This window comes from Schistocerca piceifrons, chromosome 9 (genome assembly GCF_021461385.2).
Source record: "Schistocerca piceifrons isolate TAMUIC-IGC-003096 chromosome 9, iqSchPice1.1, whole genome shotgun sequence".
Lineage (NCBI taxonomy): Eukaryota > Metazoa > Arthropoda > Insecta > Orthoptera > Acrididae > Schistocerca > Schistocerca piceifrons.
This window is the reverse complement of record NC_060146.1, coordinates 48386378-48403094: the sequence shown is the minus strand read 5'-3', so window position 1 is coordinate 48403094 and position 16717 is coordinate 48386378. Positions and strand designations below refer to the sequence as shown.

At 39.2% G+C, this 16717-nt stretch overlaps 1 protein-coding gene across 1 annotated transcript in view; it reads left to right on the top strand.

Annotated features, from left to right (window-relative positions):
- LOC124716692 (cilia- and flagella-associated protein 58-like) overlaps positions 1–16717 on the top strand; it is a 145668-nt gene that overhangs the window by 48253 nt on the left and 80698 nt on the right. The window contains exon 7 of the mRNA XM_047243232.1: positions 6694–6955. Within this exon, the coding sequence (XP_047099188.1) occupies positions 6694–6955 (262 nt within the window). The remainder of the gene's footprint in view (positions 1–6693; positions 6956–16717) is intronic.

The window sequence follows — 16717 nt, the reverse complement described above, 5'->3', positions numbered from 1 at the left end:
ATGAGTAATGAGTATGGTGGACAGGGGCACTACAAATTTAGTGTGTGGACAGAAAGTTGAAAAGTGTGGGTCTCACAGGGAGCATGCCAGAAACAAGTCCCTGCAGTTGCACTGTGTCCTCGGTGGCTCAGTCGGATAGAGCATTTGCCATGCAAGCAGGAGGTCCTGGCTTCAAGTCCTGGTCAGGGCATGAATTTTTCAACTGTCCCCATTGATGTTTATCAGTGCCTGTAAGCAGCTAAAGGTCTGGTTTCATTGTAATTTCATAATCACACCAATTTAAATAAATAAATAAATAAAATAAAATAAAATAAAATAAATGTCATGAGGGACAGACACTCCAGCATAAAAGAGGTGGCAGTATTGTGTTGTCAGTAGACAAGGAGTAACAGCAGAATGGGCTGATCAGGAGAGTTCAGTGACAATGAACATGAACTAGACATTAGATGTCATCTAAGTAACAAATCCATCAGGAATGTTTCAACCCTTCTAAAACTGCCTAAGTTTACTGATGATGTGATTGTGAAGTGGAATTGCAAAGGAGCAACCACAGCTGAACCAAGGCTAGCTAGGCAGACCTCTTCCCCCCCCCCCCCCCCCCTCCATGTCTCATATATCTTGCTCACCAGATGGTAGAGTTTTGTCAGGACTGGCACTCCCAAGGCCAGCAGTAGTTCCAATGGAATGTTGTCTACTCCCGGGGCCTTGTTTCGACTCAGGTCTTTTAGTGCTCTGTCAAACTCTTCACGCAGTATCGTATCTCCCATTTTATCTTCATCTCCATCCTCTTCCATTTCCATAATATTGTCCTCAAGTGCATCGCCCTTGTATAGACCCTCTATATACTCCTTCCACCTTTCTGCTTTCCCTTCTTTGCTTAGAACTGGGTTTCCATCTGAGCTCTTGATGTTCATACATGTGGTTCTCTTATCTCCAAAGGCCTCTTTAATTTTCCTGTAGGCAGTATCTATCTTACCCCTAGTGAGATAAGCCTCTACATCCTTACATTTGTCCTCTAGTCATCGCTGCTTAGCCATTTTGCACTTCCTGTCGACCTCATTTTTGAGACGTTTGTACTCCTTTTTGCCTGCTTCATTTACTGCATTTTTATATTTTCTCCTTTCATCAATTAAATTCAATATTTCTTCTGTTACCCAAGGATTTCTACTAGCCCTCGTCTTTTTACCTACTTGATCCTCTGCTGCCTTCACTACTTCATCCCTCAAAGCTACCCATTCTTCTTCTACGGTATTTCTTTCCCCCATTCCTGTCAATTGTTCCTTTATGCTCTGCCTGAAACTCTGTACAACCTCTGGTTCTTTCAGTTTATCCAGGTCCCATCTCCTTAAATTTCCCACCTTTTTGCAGTTTCTTCAGTTTTAATCTACAGGTCATAACCAATAGATTGTGGTCAGAGTCCACATCTGCCCCTGGAAATGTCTTACAATTTAAAACCTGGTTCCTAAATCTCTGTCTTACCATTATATAATCTATCTGATACCTTTTAGTATCTCCAGGGTTCTTCCATGTATACAACCATCTATCATGATTCTTAAACCAAGTGTTAGCTGTGATTAAGTTGTGCTCTGTGCAAAATTCTACCAGGTGGCTTCCTCTTTCATTTCTTAGCCCCAATCCATATTCACCTACTACGTTTCCTTCTCTCCCTTTTCCTACACTCGAATTCCAGTCACCCATGACTATTAAATTTTCGTCTCCCTTCACTATCTGAATAATTTCTTTTATTTCATCATACATTTCTTCAATTTCTTCATCATCTGCAGAGCTAGTTGGCATATAAACTTGTACTACTGTAGTAGACATGGGCATCGTGTCTATCTTGGCCACAATAATGCGTTCACTATGCTGTTTGTAGTAGCTTACCCGCATTCCTATTTTCCTATTCATTATTAAACCTACTCCTGCATTACCCCTATTTGACTTCGTGTTTATAACCCTGTAGTCACCTGACCAGAAGTCTTGTTCCTCCTGCCACCGAACTTCACTAATTCCCACTATATCTAACTTTAACCTATCCATTTCCCTTTTTAAATTTTCTAACCTACCTGCCCGATTAAGGGATCTGACATTCCACGCTCCGATCCGTAGAACGCCAGTTTTCTTTCTCCTGATAACAACATCCTCTTGAGTAGTCCCCGCCCGGAGATCCGAATGGGGGACTATTTTACCTCCGGAATATTTTACCCAAGAGGACGCCATCATCATTTAATCATACAGTAAAAGCTGCATGCCCTCGGGAAAAATTACGGCCGTAGTTTCCCCTTGCTTTCAGCCGTTCACAGTACCAGCACAGCAAGGCCGTTTTGGTTATTGTTACAAGGCCAGATCAGTCAATCATCCAGACTGTTGCCCTTGCAACTACTGAAAAGGCTGCTGCCCCTCTTCAGGAACCACACGTTTGTCTGGCCTCTCAACAGATACCCCTCCGTTGTGATTGTACCTACGGTACAGCTATCTGTATCACTGAGGCACGCAAGCCTCCCCACCAACGGCAAGGTCCATGGTTCATGGGGGGGGAGTAACAGGGTATTTTGAGAATATCTGCTTTATCCAAAAAGAATTGCCACTTAAGTTCCCTGATCACCTCTGTTGGGCTTTATAAAACTATGACAAACCTACTGACACCTCTTCTCATTCCTTTTATGCCTGCTGTCATGTCATTTGGTAGCAACTAAAAACCCTTGAACAGTACCCTAAAATAATTTATAGTAATATTTTTTAGGCAGCTTACAGAGCAGGCATACTGTATATTGCCAAGATCACCCCTGTAAATATGAGTCAATCAACTGCCCTTCTGTTGTTTCATGAGTTTTTTCTACTTCATTTTGATCTGAAAATACATCAGCGACATTAAAAAAATAAAAAAAAATAAAAAATAAAAAAAAATAAAAATTTAAAAAAAAGTAGGAATTTCTTGGACTCAAACTTTATACTAGCAATTTATGACAACAGTAATAATGACTTCATCTTGCTAATGAGCAGTAACTGTGTTTGTTGCAATATATTACTACTTCTTTCAGATTCTCTAAAATACTTGTCTTTTTTTATTTTTATTTATTTATTTTTTTGCCTGACAAAACATATTCAAAGTGGAAATGCTTCTTTCCATTACACATGATGTTACAGGACAGAACTTCAGTGCACAAATGTCACTTAAAATCCAATAAATGTTTCTCTCATTTCAGTGTTAACATTGAGCTGACATTTAAATAAAAGCTTAGCACCATGTTCCTTACCTGCACCTTATGTATTTTTAATGGGAACTGATACTCAACATCTGGTCACATTAGCTGACAATGGTCAGGGGGACAGTGTGCTGGCCACATACCCCTCCATTATCTTCGTACTTATCCACATTAAGGAGAGCTGCAATTCATTAAGACAAGTTCATTCACTCATTCATCATGTTCTGTAGATCACATTAAGAAGGAAAACCTTCAGCAACATGAAATGAATTAAGCTATATATCAATAAAAGATAAGTAAATCATAAAATTTAATCTCTATGCTTTACTAACTTTGACCTGTGAATGTACTATGTAATACTGCTTGCGCTCATGCCAGCCACGTGTAAATCTACTAAATTAGCAGGAAAGTCACTGCTCTGAATAAAGTTACTGCCTCATTCTTTATGTTAAATAGTTGCTATTTATCTTTAATTCATAGCTTGAGGTTTACTAGAATACATTAACATTTTCCAAAGACAATAGTTACTTACACATGTAACAACAGAGGCTTGCTGTATTCTTATATAGCACCCCAACAGTATAAGACGCAGAAGACATAGTGGTCATATTACTATGTGTCTTACAGTCCTTACAATGAACACACCACATTCCATGTAACCAACAGCAATTTCCAGTCGCTGGATCCAGAAAAACCACTTAATTTTTAGAGGGCACATCCGATGAAGTACACTCTTTTCAAGTGGCCGATCCAACTTAACTCACTTAATCGGTTACGCAATTCTTAAATGAGTCAAAACTCAACATGATAAAATGTAATGGCCAGTACAGGAAACACATGGCTCTCTGAAATCTATCGCAGGTGGTCATGTATATTGATTTAAGCCCAAATGCTAACACAGTTATGATTCCTTAGACATTTTACTAGAGTAGACATGTTAGAAGAAGAATAGGGAAAATAATCTGAAATGAGGATGAAATATTTAAAAAAGGTCCTGTAGGTTAATGGTGTTTGCTGAACCAGGTTGTTCAGAATTCAAACTAAATATTTATTTTGAATAAGCACACAAATATTGAAGAATAGTGGCCACAAATAAAAATTAATAAATCAACTGAACAATATTTAGTAGTGCAGAATGTAGTTATGTAGTGCAAACAGACAATTTACATATATATGGGTACATAAAGATTTTAAAGTTTGTTAGGATGAAAGCCCACTAAAAGTCACAGCTAAATGTTACCTCAACTAATCATCAGTGTGATTGTGGTGAACACCTAAAAAATTCACCACACAGCGTGGAGTAGTAAAAATGCAGCAAAATAAGTAAGCAACAGTCAAAAAACAGATAAATAATGATAAAATGTATGAGGTCATAAAAGCAACTTGAAAATTCCAAGTCCTGGCTGAATTCACAGCCCACAGCTCATTGCCATGAAATTATTCAAAGTCCTAAAATATTTCCAAGTTTTTAAGTCCATGACCACAAAAATGTTCAAAAGTCCCATGAATGCTGTCAGAGGCTGTATGGTGCTCTGGCCTCCCAAGCCTCACTGACTGTATTACTCAGCCAAGGACCAGCCAAAAGAGCGTGGTTCAGTTCTGAAAGTCTCTTTATGAACTCGGTCATGTGACAACTACTCTACATAAAGCATGTGCTTATAAAATGACCACCATTCAAGTTTTTATAACATAAAATTTCACATTCATATAAGCTAGAACATACAGTAAATACAATTGGTCAATATATAACCTCATAATAAAGTGTATGTACATTATTTTTGCAGTTATGAACTAAAAATACATTATAAACATTGAGTTATGGTTAACTGAACATTGGAGTTAGCTGGATCATGGCCTGGGATTCTCATGCTGGTCTCTTTACATATATTCTCGAGAAATTTGTGCTTATGCTACTATTTGCATTTGACAAAGTAAATTGCTTAGCCATTCTTTTTCATCAGGCTGTGAACTGTGAATATAGCAAATCTGCCTAAACTCCACTAGCCATGTTATGATCACTGTACAGGTTCAGTTTGGTGATGGGGCTCCCATCTCACAGCTTCCACACCTGTTGAGTAACATTTCAGAATACCACTCCTAAGCAGACCACCATTTCCAGGATTTTATCTGTGCCTGCCCTGAAGAGATGTTTCCCATGTCTTTTACCACTGGCATGCTATATAACATCCTCTTTCACCATCTGAACTGTTGACATCTTCTTCAATAGAGAATGATAGTGAATGACATTGAGGCGATTTAACAAAATAAAAGATTATGGAAACATAAACTGCAAAGAACGAGTGCAGACAGTATCCCACATCTGGTCATGCTCTACCAGCCCAGAGGAAGAATGGACGTATGAAGACCCACAATGAAGTGGCAGTGAAAAGTGAAGACAGAAAGAGGATACATGTCTCAGCATTGGCATGCAGAAGAAGAGTAAGAAGAAGAAGAGTAATATAACTGTTTATTATTTTGTTTTACAGCAACAGTAGCATGCTGTTGCAATTGTTGGCAACATCAGCTTTCATATGATGTATCATAAGTTTAAATATGCTTGACAGGTTTGATGGTTATAATTTTTATAAGCTACAATGACTGTAAAAATGTTAATAACTTTTGAGATAATGCATTCACAAACAAGGTTCAATTTTTAATGTTCTCACCTCATTGTCACAATTCATATGCTGGATTTAGTTTTCTCTTAGCAAGTATGTAAGGAATCTTATATACTTTCCATCCATATTCCACTTTATCTCCATATTCTAAGTCCCTGGGGCCACCATCTTTCCACACTTGGCAAGCTACTCTGATGCTCAGGAATTTTCCGCTGACTGCTTACTTTATGCCAGTATTAGCTGCCTCCTGCAGCCGGCAATTCTCCACTTGGCTTCCCATGCCGTTTATTGCCTGGTAGCAGTGTATCCCATCAAATACTCAGTACTTCCAGAATTTTTGTGAACTAGACACTTGTAATGTCACACTGTGAGACCCAATTTCTTGCTGTTGATGGGAGTTTGAACCTGTGTACGTAACTCTACTCTGAACCCTCCATAATGAAGCGAAACCTAATCAAAAATTTTTTGGACTTAAATTGTGAATATGGCAGATTACAGGAGAAACATTGTTCTGAATTTTTCTGCAAATCTCTGCTGACTCTAAATTATTGGATGTAATCAGGGACCTAAAACTTGCTGAACATCAGTTAGATGCATTAATTGTGTGTGTTGTCATCATTTATATGTTTCTAAGATGTTTGCTTATCCAGTACAGTGCCTGAAATGACAAACCACAATTTCATGAAATATTGTACAGTTGTGCTCAGTGTTTATATAGTTGTGGTTCATAATCCATGCATAGCATAACACTTTGAATCATTGTACGTTCTAATCACCAACAGTATGACAAGAAAGTATACTATTTCAGTGTCATATCTGTAGAGGGGCCTTTTAATTTGTCTCTGTTTCAAATATCTTTTGTTTCATAGGTGAAAGAGGATGAGCTGATGAAGTTGCACAATGAACTAATAAAAGCTTCCAAATTACAAGATAGCTACCTTAAGAAAGCACAACAAATGGATCAGTTACGAGGAGCTGCAGAGGAGAAGCGAACAAAAGCTATGGAGACCCTGGCACAAGTACAGAAGCATATGGAGGCTGCCAAGAAGCAGGCAATACTGGACAAGCGCACAATTGAGAACCTAACACGGCAGATGGAGATACTCAAGAACAACCTGTTAAGGTCATCCAGTATGTGACTATTTTGTTTTTTTCTGTTGTCTTTCATAGTATATATATATATGTGTGTGTGTGTGTGTGTGTGTGTGTGTGTGTGTGTGTGTGTGTGTGTGTGTGTGTGTGTGTGTGTAGAATTGTGTGAATGTTTTTGTTGTTCCTATCACGACTCAGCATCTCCACTATATGAGAGTAGCAACTTTCCTTCTTTAATATTCTTTCATAGTAGTAATGCTTCTGATTAAATCTGATTAATTGTGAATCATACAGATGCAATAGTAAGGAAATCCTCATAGGATGCAGTAGTAAGGGCTGCCTTTACCACAAATTCAAGTGAACTCAAACTTTGTTAATAAATAATAACTGAATGAAAACAAAGTGAATATAAGGGCAGCAATATATTTATTTGTTTGTTGTATCAGAAGCAATCAACATAAATACATTTACACATTTCTTAACTCAGGGAAAAATGTAAATGTTTCAAAATCTTAGACAGTTGCGGACCAGAACTCATAAATGTCAAGTACACTGATTGTAGCCTTGGTTATGTTCTCGTTGATGTGCGAGACTGGGTATAGGTGACACTGCAAGAAGTGCACTGATGTTATCTCATTTCCACATTAGCAAAATACAGACTCCACATTGAGATACATCTCTGAAGACTAGCTTTGTTCCTTGTGTAGGTTTATCATATGTCCAGGATTAGACTGTACATTCCTGGTTTTGTTAGTGCTGTCTGGATAATGACTGGGGTTGCAAAAGTGTCAAGGCTTCGCGAATTTTATTACAGGAGAGTAACTTTTTTTTGGACCTATATGTTGTATGTCATATTTTTAAACATTCTCTTGTGGTCATGCCTTTCTCAGCTAACCTTGCAGCAAGTGCTGATGTCAAAGGGAACACATGGTTATTTGTTACACCACAACTCTTCACTTAGTCATTTGGCAACACAACAGGGGCAATGTGTTTATGTTGTCATCATGTGTGAAGCAACTTGTCTACATGTTTTTCATCATTTTGTCTCTATTCATGCTTTGATTAGTTAAGTAACATGCAAAAGAAAGCATTTGTTTAATGTTAACCTACAACAGGAATCAAATTTCTGAAACTGTCTTATGACAGTACGGTGCAAGTAATGAATGTGTTTATTGCACTGTGTCTACTGGAGAGTCTTTTGTTGCACATAAAGGTTAAGATGAAAACATCCAAACATAGGAATGCTATTGACATTACTGCTTCACCACATATAAGAGAATTTTTTTAATTCAAGGATACAATGGAAATCATAGTGATCAGGAATGTCCTGCCAAACCAGAAATTTTTAAGGTGGCAAAAGTCTTCATGTTACTACATTTCTAAAATGAATGAATTTGGGGTGTCATTGCCTGAGAAATCCATTCCAGTTCTACATCTACATCTACACCTATACTCTGCAAACCACTGTGAGGTGCATCACAAGTGGTACGTCCCATTGTACCAGTTATTAGGGTTTCTTCCTGTTCCATTCTTGTATGGAGCACAGGAAGAATGATTGACTGAATGCCTCTGTGCATGCATTAATTATTCTAATCTTATCCTCATGATCCCTATGTGAGTCACACATGGGGGTTGTAGTAGATCCTTAATCATTTAAAGCTGGCTCCTGAAACTTTGTTAATAGACTTTCTTGGGATAGTTTACATCTTACTTCAAGAATCTGCCAGTTCAGTTTCTTCAGTACCTCTGTGACACTCTATCATGGGTTAAAACATACCTGTGACCATTTGTGCTGCCCTTCTTTTTATATCTTCGATATGCCCTGTTAGTCCTCTTTGGTATGGGTCCCACACACTTGAGCAATATTCTAGAACCAGTCGCATTAGTCATTTGTAAGCAATCTCCCTTGAAGATTGATTGCACTTCCCCAGTATTCTGACAATAAATTGAAGTTACCGTCTGCTTTACCCACAATACTCACAACTGAACCTATGTGATCATTCCATTTCATAGCCTTACAAAGTGTTACACCCAGGTATTTTTATGAGTTGGCTGATTCCAACAGTGACTCATTGATATTGTAGTAATAGCATACCACATTTTTTCATTTTGTGAAGTGCTAGATTTTACATTTCTGAACATTCAGCGCAAGTTTCCAATCTCTACAAGAGACTGTGAAAGTTTTTTTCTATCATTGGGAACATTTGGCCTGCAGTTAGGGACAAAATTCCAGTATCTGCTGTTAAACATCTTCTAAATGTTGAAATTAAATCAGAATTTCCTTGTTGTGAGTTTTATGTTGTAATTAAAGCAACAAGTGCCATATTCTGGTATCTTTCAAACTGGACAGGTCAGTTTGTCTAGTATAATCTGCTCCCTATCAGGAAATGTTGCAACTTTGGGTGCAGGTAAGGAGATCTTCTGGGTCCTTTGTGCACTTGATACTGCTTAGTGGCCACAGTGAGTGGATGTGGCAAGGTAGGTTGGATACTCTGCAGCTAACTGATGCATGTCTAGCTAGCCAAGGGCAAAAGCTTGTGGGCACCTTGTGCACTTTGTATTATGGAGCAGAATCTTGTGCACTTTGTAAAATATCATGGATTAAAATATTTTTATATAACAAATTGTGTTCCATCTAATCACTGGAGTGGAAATAAGGGGAGAGCAGTAAGTTCTCTTGCACTATATGCTCAATCTAAGTAAATTCAAAGATATGTCCTGAGTTGTACAAGAAATATTTGGTCATATGTATGGGGTTGGACCCAAAACAGTATGGTAAGCCTAACCTGATGACACCAGAACTGATTTGTTTGAGTAACTTCCAGGCAGAGAGTACTCTGTGTGGCCATGGTGGAATTCTTCCTCAGACACCACTCATATTTCATGATGATCATGAGTAGAGAATAGACCTCTGATGTTCTTACTTTTGTCTTCTCCTTCCTGGCTACAGCCTGTTGTGAAATGTCAGGACGAGAAATTCCAGCTAGGTATTATAGCTTCTCCAGGCAGTGGTACATAGACAGTCTGTAAAGATGTAGGACATTGCACTGCAGCTTTGGTATAATGTGACCTGTACAATAAGATCATACATATTCAGCACAAACCAAGTGCAGAAATCACCACAGTTTCTGGGGGTGCTTTCCAATTTGCACACGGTGCTATTTCTGACAAGTTCAACCAGTGTTGCTTAAGATGAAAGCTGGAGTCCAACATAAGTTTTAACTATTTTGGGATTACATAGTTTCACAGTGTTTTTCCTTCCAGGAATGGGTTAAACTCATTTTTGCCTCCCTTCTCCTCAACTTAGAAGCTCATTTGTGTTTTCAGTGTGTTTGGGTTCAGTTGGTTCTGCCCATAGTATGTAAATGGTTGTCTAGGACTCTCAACAACTTCATCACCACTGTTACACTTTTTCCTGCCTTGTGCAGTGATAATGTGATCATCAAAACAGGCCTAGATGAAATTTTTCATCCATTAAGGAAGAACGGTGCAAAAAGTATTCATTGTATTCAAATGCAAAAAAAGGAAAAATCTTAATGTGTTTTGATCCTAATACCTTAACATGAAATCTAGAGTTATCTTGTTTTCATTATTTTGAAAGAAACTTAAAATCCTGAATGTACTTGGATAACTTCAGAAAAGACATTTGAAAAAAAAACGAAACCTTGCTTATATCCATTTTAACACCCGAAGTTAAGTGTTTTGCCACCAGAGAGCATTCAGTGCTATATTTGTAGCCAGTCTGTCATGTTTTGTTGAGGTCGTTGCCACCACTTATCATCTTTACTGTGAGCAACTCTGAATACTTTATGACAAAATACGTGCTTTCAGCCTCTGTCCTGTGTTATTTAGGCAGTGCTTTTGTAAATGGATGGCTATAGCGATCCTGAGTTTCACATGGAAAATAGCAGCTCAGAAAATGTTGAAGAGTTTGATGTTACCTAATTGGAGATTGATAGCAGCAACAGTTCATCAGATGACTGATAAATACTTGCCCGTAGTACAAGATAAGCACATGTACTGTGCTTCATCCAGCTCCTCCAAGATTTCTATTCACAGGAAGCCATTTTGAAATGCAGGATTTGACTTCAAGGCAGCACAGAGATAAAAAAAAAGACTTAAGTCATGATGCTTTAGTCAAAGTACACTGCAAGAGTATACTCAAGATTTTATTACTGGTGATCTTTTGTAACTCATTATTTTGAGCTTTGAAAGCTATTTTTATATATCTGTATACAAAGCCATTCACCAAAGCATATTTTTTGCTAATAAAAAAGTACTATTTTCTGGAACATAATTTAATAAAATAAATAGGTATGGTAAGGGATTTTTCTGTAAAGTATACTATGAGTAGGGATCTCTGGGACCCTTGTGCTTAAACTAATATTTAGGGCTAAAAGATCTGAAAATTTTAATTCCATCTGTGTAATGATAATTTTTACAATTATATAAGTGTTGTTTAAGTATACCTTGTTGATTTTATTGCAGATCGAGTCTCCTGTCGGGTAGACTGATCACAAGTCTTTGTAGTTGTTGCCATTTCTGTGACTTGTGTGTCAATGAGGATGAAATGATGATGAAGACAACACAACACCCAGTCCCCAAGTGGGGAAAATCTCCAACACAGCCAGGAATTGAACCTGGATCCCTCGCATGGCATTCTGCCACACTGACCACTCAGCTATGGAAGTGAACTTTACATCCTGAAAAATTATATTATCTCTGTAACAAGCAAATTTTCACACAAAAGTTGCACATAAAAATTTCACTTGATATGAAAGAAATACTGCAAAATGTACATTCAATGCTGGGATTTACTTTCCTCTTTAGCCACACTTAGGACATATTTGATTTTATGTAACATTTTAAGTATTCTGTTGCAAAAACAGGAAGGTGCCCATCACGGCGCACGAGGCGGAGGGTCAATGTGGAGACTGGCTGTGTGGCATCGCCCGCTCTGGCTGTGAGTGGACATGTGGCCACTCCTTCAGCAAGGTCCGAGCAGGCACATGGGGGGAGGGGATTATTAGTGATTGGAAGTTCCAATGTTAGGCGGGTGATGGATCCCCTTAGGGAAATAGCGTAAAGGTCGGGGAAGAAGGCCAGTGTTCACTCTGTCTGCTTGCCGGGGGGTCTCATTCGAGATGTGGAGGAGGCCCTGCCGGTGGTGATAGAGAGCACTGGGTGCACCCGACTGCAAATTGTTACTCATGTCAGCACCAATGACTCCTGCTGTCTGGGTTCAGAGGTCATCCTCAGTTCGTACAGGCGGTTGGCGGAATTGGTGAAGGCGGAAAGCCTTGCTTGTGGGTTGGAATCTGAGCTAACTATTTGTAGTATCATTCCCAGAACCAATCGCGGTCCACTGGTTTGGAGGAGAGTGGAAGGCTTAAACCAGAGGCTCAGACAATTCTGCGGAGATCTGGGGTGCACATTTCTTGACCACCACTATCGGGTGGAGAAATGTAGGGTCCCCATGAATAGGTCAGGCATGCACTACACGCAGGAAGTGGCTACAAGGGTAGTGTAGTACGTGCGGAGTGCACATGTGGTTTTTTTAGGTTAGAGAAGTCCCTCCCTAGGCCTGACAAGACACTTCCTGAGACGCGGCAGGGTAGTAACAGGCAAAACGCAACAGGGAATAACAATATTAATGCGGTGATAATAAACTGCAGGAGCGTCTATAGAAAGGTCCCAGAATGGCTCTCATAATAAATGGTCACAAAGCCCACATACTACTAGGGACAGAAAGCTGGCTGAAACCAGACGTAAACAGTAATGAAATCCTAAACTCAGATTGGAATGTATACTGCAGAGACAGGCTGGACAGTGAAGGGGGAGGCGTGTTTATAGCGATAAGAAGTGCAATGGTACTGAAGGAAATTGACGGAGATCCGAAATGTGAAATAATTTGGGTGAAGGTCACGGTTAAAGCAGGCTCAAACATGGTAATTGGATGTGTGTATAGGCCCCCTGGCTCAGCAGCTGTTGTGGCAGAACACCTGAAGGAAAATTTGGAAAATATTTTGAGTAGATTTCCCCACCATGTTATCGTTCTGGGTGGAGATTTTAATTTGCCGGATATAGACTGGGAGACTCAGACGTTCATAATGGGTGACAGGGACAAAGAACTCAGTGAAATTTTTTTAAGTGCCTTATCTGAAAACTATCTTGAGCAGTTAAACAGAGAATCAACTTGTGGTGATAACAAATTAGACCTTCTGGTGACAAACAGACCCAAACTATTTGAAACAGTTAACGCAGAACAGGGAATCAGCAATCATAAAGCAGTTACTGCGTTGATTATTTCAGCTGTAAGTAGAAATAATGAAAAAGGTAGGAAGATTTTTCTGTTTAGAAAAAGTGACAAAAAGCAGATTTCAGAGTACTTGATGGCTCAACACAAAAGTTTTGTCTCAAGTACAGATAGTGCTGAGGATCAGTGGACAAAGTTCAAAACCATCGTACAATATGCATTAGATGAGTGCCAAGCAAGATCATAAGAGATGGAAAAGAGCCACCGTGGTACAACAACCGAGTTAGAAAACTGCTGTAAAGGTAACTTCACAGCAAACACAAATATAGCCAAAGCCTTGCAGATAAACAAAAATTACACAAAGCAAAATGTATTGTGAGGAGGGCTATGCGAGAGGTGTTCAATGAAATTGAAAGTAAAGTTCTATGTACTGACTTGGCAGAAAATCCTAAGAAATTTTGGTCTTATGTCAAAGTGGTAGGTGGATCAAAATAAAACGTCCAGACATTCTGTGACCAAAATGGTACTGAAACAGAGGATGACAGACTAAAGGCCGAAATACTAAATGTCTTTTTCCAAAGCTGTTTCACAGAGGAAGACTGCACTGTAGTTCCTTCTCTAGATTGTTGCACAGATGACAAAATTGTAGATATCGAAATATATGACAGAGGGATAGAGAAACAATTAAAATTTCTCAAAAGAGGAAAGGCCGCTGGACCTGATAGGATACCAGTTCCATTTTACACAAAGTACGCGAAGTAACTTGCCCCCCTTCTTGCAGCGGTGTGCCGTAAGTCTCCAGAAGAGCACAGCATTCCAAAGGATTGGAAAAGGGCACAGGTCATCCCCATTTCCAAGAAGGGACATCGAACAGATGTGCAGAATTATAGACCTATATCTCTAACGTCGATCAGTTGTAGAATTTTGGAACACGTATTATGTTCAAGCATAAAGACTTTTCTGGAGACTAGAAATCTACTCTGTAGGAATCAGCATGGGTTTCAAAAAAGACGATCGTGTGAAACCCAGAGGGCCATAGACACAGGCTCCCAGATAGATGCCGTGTTTCTTGAGTCCGCAAGGCGTTTGATACAGTTCCCCACAGTCGTTTAATGAACAAAGTAACAGAATATGGACCATCAGACGAATTGTGTGATTGGATTGAGGAGTTCCTAGATAACAGTACGCAGCATGTCATTCTCAATGGAGAGAAGTCTTTTGAAGTAAGAGTGATTTCAGGTGTGCCACAGGGTAGTGTCGTGGGACCTCTGCTGTTCACAATATACATAAATGAGCTTGTGGATGACATCAAAAGTTCACTGAGGCTTTTTGCGGATGATGCTGTGGTATATCGAGAGGTTGTAACAATGGAAAATTGTACTGAAATGCAGGAGGATCTGCAGCGAGTTGACGAATTGACGCATGGTGCAGGGAATGGCAATTGAATCTCAGTGTAGACAAGTGTAATGTGCTGCAAATACGTAGAACGAAAGATTCCTTATCATTTAGCTACAATATAGCAGGTCAGAAACTGGAAGCAGTTAATTCCATAAATTATCTGGGAGTATGCATTAGGAGTGATTTAAAATGGAATTATCGTACAAAGTTGATCGTCGGTAAAGCAAAAAATGGTTCAAATGGCTCTGAGCACTATGGGACTTAACATCTGTGGTCATCAGTCCCCTAGAACTTAGAACTACTTAAACCTAACTAACCTAAGGGCATCACACACATCCATGCCCAAGGCAGGATTTGAAACTGTGACCATCGGTAAAGCAGATGCCAGACTGAGATTCATTGGAAGGATCCTAAGGAAATGCAACCAGAAAACAAAGGAAGTAGGCTACAGTACACTTGTTCGCCCACTGCTTGAATACTGCTCACCAGTGTGGGATCCATGCCAGATAGGGTGGACAGAAGAGGTAGAGAAGATCCAATGGAGAGCAGCGCGCTTCGTTACGGGATCATTTAGTAATTGCGAAAGCATTATGGAGATGATAGATAAACTCCAGTGGAAGACTCTGCAGGAGAGACGCTCAGTAGCTCGGTACGGGCTTTTGTTGAAGTTTCAAGAACATACCTTCACTGAGGAGTCAGGTTGTATATTGCTCTCTCCTACGTATATCTTGTGAAGAGACCATGAGAATACCGTATTTACTCGAATCTAAGCCGCACCCTTTTTTCTGGTTTTTGTCATCCAAAAAACCACCTGCGGCTTAGAATCGAGTGCAAAGCAAGCGTAAATTCTGAAAAAAAGTTGGTGGGTGCCGCTTACTTTTGCCGTCGAATATATGTAGCGCTACACAGGCATGCTTTGTAGGCACAAAGATAAATACTGGCACCAAAACCTCTGCGTCAGTAAATAAATTTAAAAAAAAAAGGTGGAAGACGAGATTTTTTCTCCGCCCCGAGTTTCGACCACTGCATTTTCATACATTATCCAACGAAGTAAATACAAATTCTGTATTGTTCATCTTCGAATGTAGCAGCATTTCAATGTACTACGAAAATCCGACTGGCAAGACTGTTTGGGATGTTTGTCAATATGGCCAACTCTACTTTCTGAATTCTTTCCTACCTTTGAGAAGAGATGGTTGCTAATAGGAACTTTTATGAATTGTGAGCCACATGCAGTATTCTCTTCACCATAAGAATAATACACATATAAACATTTTGCCATGTATCTTTTCATGTTTGCTGCTATCTCATTTAAATCCTGTCTGCCTAATAAACCACGAAACTAAAGTGAGACAACAGCAAACGCGGAAGAATATACATATCATGTCATGTTTATATTCATATTATTCTTATGCTTAATAGTGATACAGTCAGAAATGAAGCACGGCAGTTGACTAGATTTTTAAATCTAAGATGACTCTAATTTCTGTGTAGAATGTAATGTACTAAAGAGGCCCCTGCAAAGATTTGCAAACGGAGAAAAATTTTCGCTAAACTCTCGTTCAGAACATCTTCTATCATACGCAGATGTACATTTGGTTCTTGTTGATCATTATCAAAGAAAGCAGCAGTGTAAGTAACAACAAATAGCAGTTTCTTGCCATTGTATCGCTAATGACTAATCAGACGATTCCCCCCCCCCCCCCTCCCCCCTCCCCTCTCTCTCTCTTTTCTTTCTTTTTTTTTTTTTTTTTTTTTTTTAAAAAAAAGCGTAGCGCGCACAAAAGCAAGCCATGCCGCGAGCGGCGACAGGCCGTAAACACTCATTATCAGAATGCGACAAACAATGCACGACACAGTATAGTAATGCATTTCAGCTTAGAGTGACGTAAACACCTATAACAAAGAAAACTGCGCTTATCAGATCAAAGAAGAATAAGCAATCAATTCAAACCAGATGAAGCACGTGGAAAAGGAAGGGTACCCGTATAAATACGTACGGAGCGCCTGACGCATAGCAATGGCTACCTGGTAAAGCTTAACTGCTAAGCTTACGACTCAAACCAAACTACTGTAGCTGTATTGTCATTCATTTGACCATATTGTGTCTCATATTACAATGGACCAACTTTGTTTCAATTTGGAGA